Source organism: Trichechus manatus, unplaced genomic scaffold, assembly GCF_000243295.1.
Source record: "Trichechus manatus latirostris isolate Lorelei unplaced genomic scaffold, TriManLat1.0 scaffold00207, whole genome shotgun sequence".
Taxonomy (NCBI): domain Eukaryota; kingdom Metazoa; phylum Chordata; class Mammalia; order Sirenia; family Trichechidae; genus Trichechus; species Trichechus manatus.
In genome coordinates, this window is record NW_004444143.1 from 3,185,898 (window position 1) to 3,187,773 (window position 1,876).

The window sequence follows — 1,876 nt, forward strand, 5'->3', positions numbered from 1 at the left end:
CCCCAGCCCCCTCCTCCCTCAGACCCAGGAGTCCCAGCCCCCAGCCCCCTCCTCCCTCAGACCCAGGAGTCCAGGCCCCCAGCCAACTTTACATGGGGCCTCATCCATTCCACCCCTTTGGCTTTCTCTGAGTCCGGACCCAGCTGGTCATAGCCAAGGGCATCAGGGCCAGCAGGGAAGTAGGGATCTCGGAACAGGATCCCTGCATCCAGGCAGGCTGCCCGGATTGCCTCGAATCTCTGGCCCCGGAAGAGCTTTGGGCCCCCAGCTCCAGCCCCGGCTTCTTCATCCACCAGCTGGATGGTCACCTTCCTGCTACCGCACTCCATCTGGACACTCTGGGCTCCTGGGCTGGCCCCAGGCCCTTTAACCTCTTGCTCACGGGGGCGGGGCCTCGGCTCCATCTGCGTGCCGATGGGGGGTATCTTCCCTCATTAATATTAATTGATGGTTTGGGGCGCTGGGGATCAGGGACGCCTATTCAGTGGTTTCCTCCCCGGGGCGTGGGGCCTTCAGTTGTGGCCAGGGTAGCAGCTTAATGGGCTTGGCCAGCAGCAGGAGGGAAGGTGGGCAGAGCAGAGGGAGGACCAGCTGCCACCGTGGAAGTGACTGAGAAGGAGGTCATTGTGGGGGTGCGTTTCTGCCTGCTTGTCCCTTTGTGCCTCCCTCTGTGGGGCTGGGGGAGGGCTGGCATGGGGAGGAGGGGTGTCCACCTCTCAGACTGTCTCTGTCACCATCTGACAGTCTCTCTCTCTGTCTCCCATTATATCTCTCTTTTCCTTCTCACCTCACTGTCTCGCCTTCAGTCTCTTTATGTCTCTGTCACTGTGTGTGTTTCATCTCTGTCCGTCTTTCTGTCTCTGTGTCTCTTTCTGTGTATCCAGTTATCTCTGTACCTGTCTGTCTGTCTTGGGTCTCCCTCACGGTCCCTCTCCGTCTTTGTCTCTGTCCTTGACACCCACATGGAACCCTTCTAGGTTACCCAAAGCAGGATCCGAGGCCCCTTGAGGCCCACCCCCCAAGTCCCCTCCTGCCTCCTCTCCTCCCAGACAAAGTAGTCCTCAGCCTGGTCACCCAGGCAGGGCTGACCGAGCAGGGCCACTTTGCCCCTGCCTGCCCCATGATGCCCGTCCTGCCTGCTTGGAGCTCGGGACCTGGGGGTGGAGCAGTATTTCCCCAAAAGGACGCTGGAGCCATTAGAAAAAGTGGACAAATAGTTCCTGAGAGGCCAGAAACCCCTCAGTACTCTTTGAGCACTTCCAGCACTGCATCCGTTTGTTGAAACATCTCAATTGGTATTCCGTCAATTCCTGGAGCCTTGTTTTTCACCAATGGCTTCAGGGCAGCTTGGACCTCTTCCTTCAGTACCATCAGTTCCTGATCATATGCTACCTCCTGAAATAACTCAATGTCGATCAGTACTTTTTGGTATAGTGACTCTGTGTATTCCTTCCATCTTCTTGTATGCTTCCTGCATCGTTTACTATTTTCGCCATAGGATCCTTCAGTATTGCAACTCGAGGCTTGAATTTTTTCTTCAGTTCTTTCAGCTTCAGAAATGCCAAGCGTGTTCTTCTCTTTTGGTTTTCTATCTCCAGCTCTTTGCACGTGTAATTATAATACTTTGTCTTCTCAAGCCACCCTTTGAAATCTTCTATTCAGCTCTTTTACTTCATCATTTCTTCCATTGGCTTTAGCTACTCGAGGTTCAAGAGCAAGTTTCAGAGTCTCTTCTGACATCCATTTCGGTCTTTTCTTTCTTTCCTGACTTTTTAATGACCTCTTGCTCTCTTCATGTGTGATGTCCTTGATGTCCTTGCACCACTCGTCTGGGCTTCAGTCATTAGTATTCAGTGGGTCACATCTATTCTTGAGA

The 1,876-nt window shown here is 53.6% G+C and overlaps 1 protein-coding gene across 1 annotated transcript in view; it reads right to left on the minus strand.

The window, feature by feature from the left end:
- The window catches only part of CAPN12 (calpain 12), a 10,351-nt gene extending 10,022 nt beyond the window's left edge, over positions 1–329 (minus strand). The window contains exon 1 of the mRNA XM_004388140.1: positions 93–329. Within this exon, the coding sequence (XP_004388197.1) occupies positions 93–329 (237 nt within the window). The remainder of the gene's footprint in view (positions 1–92) is intronic.
- Between the last annotated feature and the right edge of the window lie 1,547 nt (positions 330–1,876).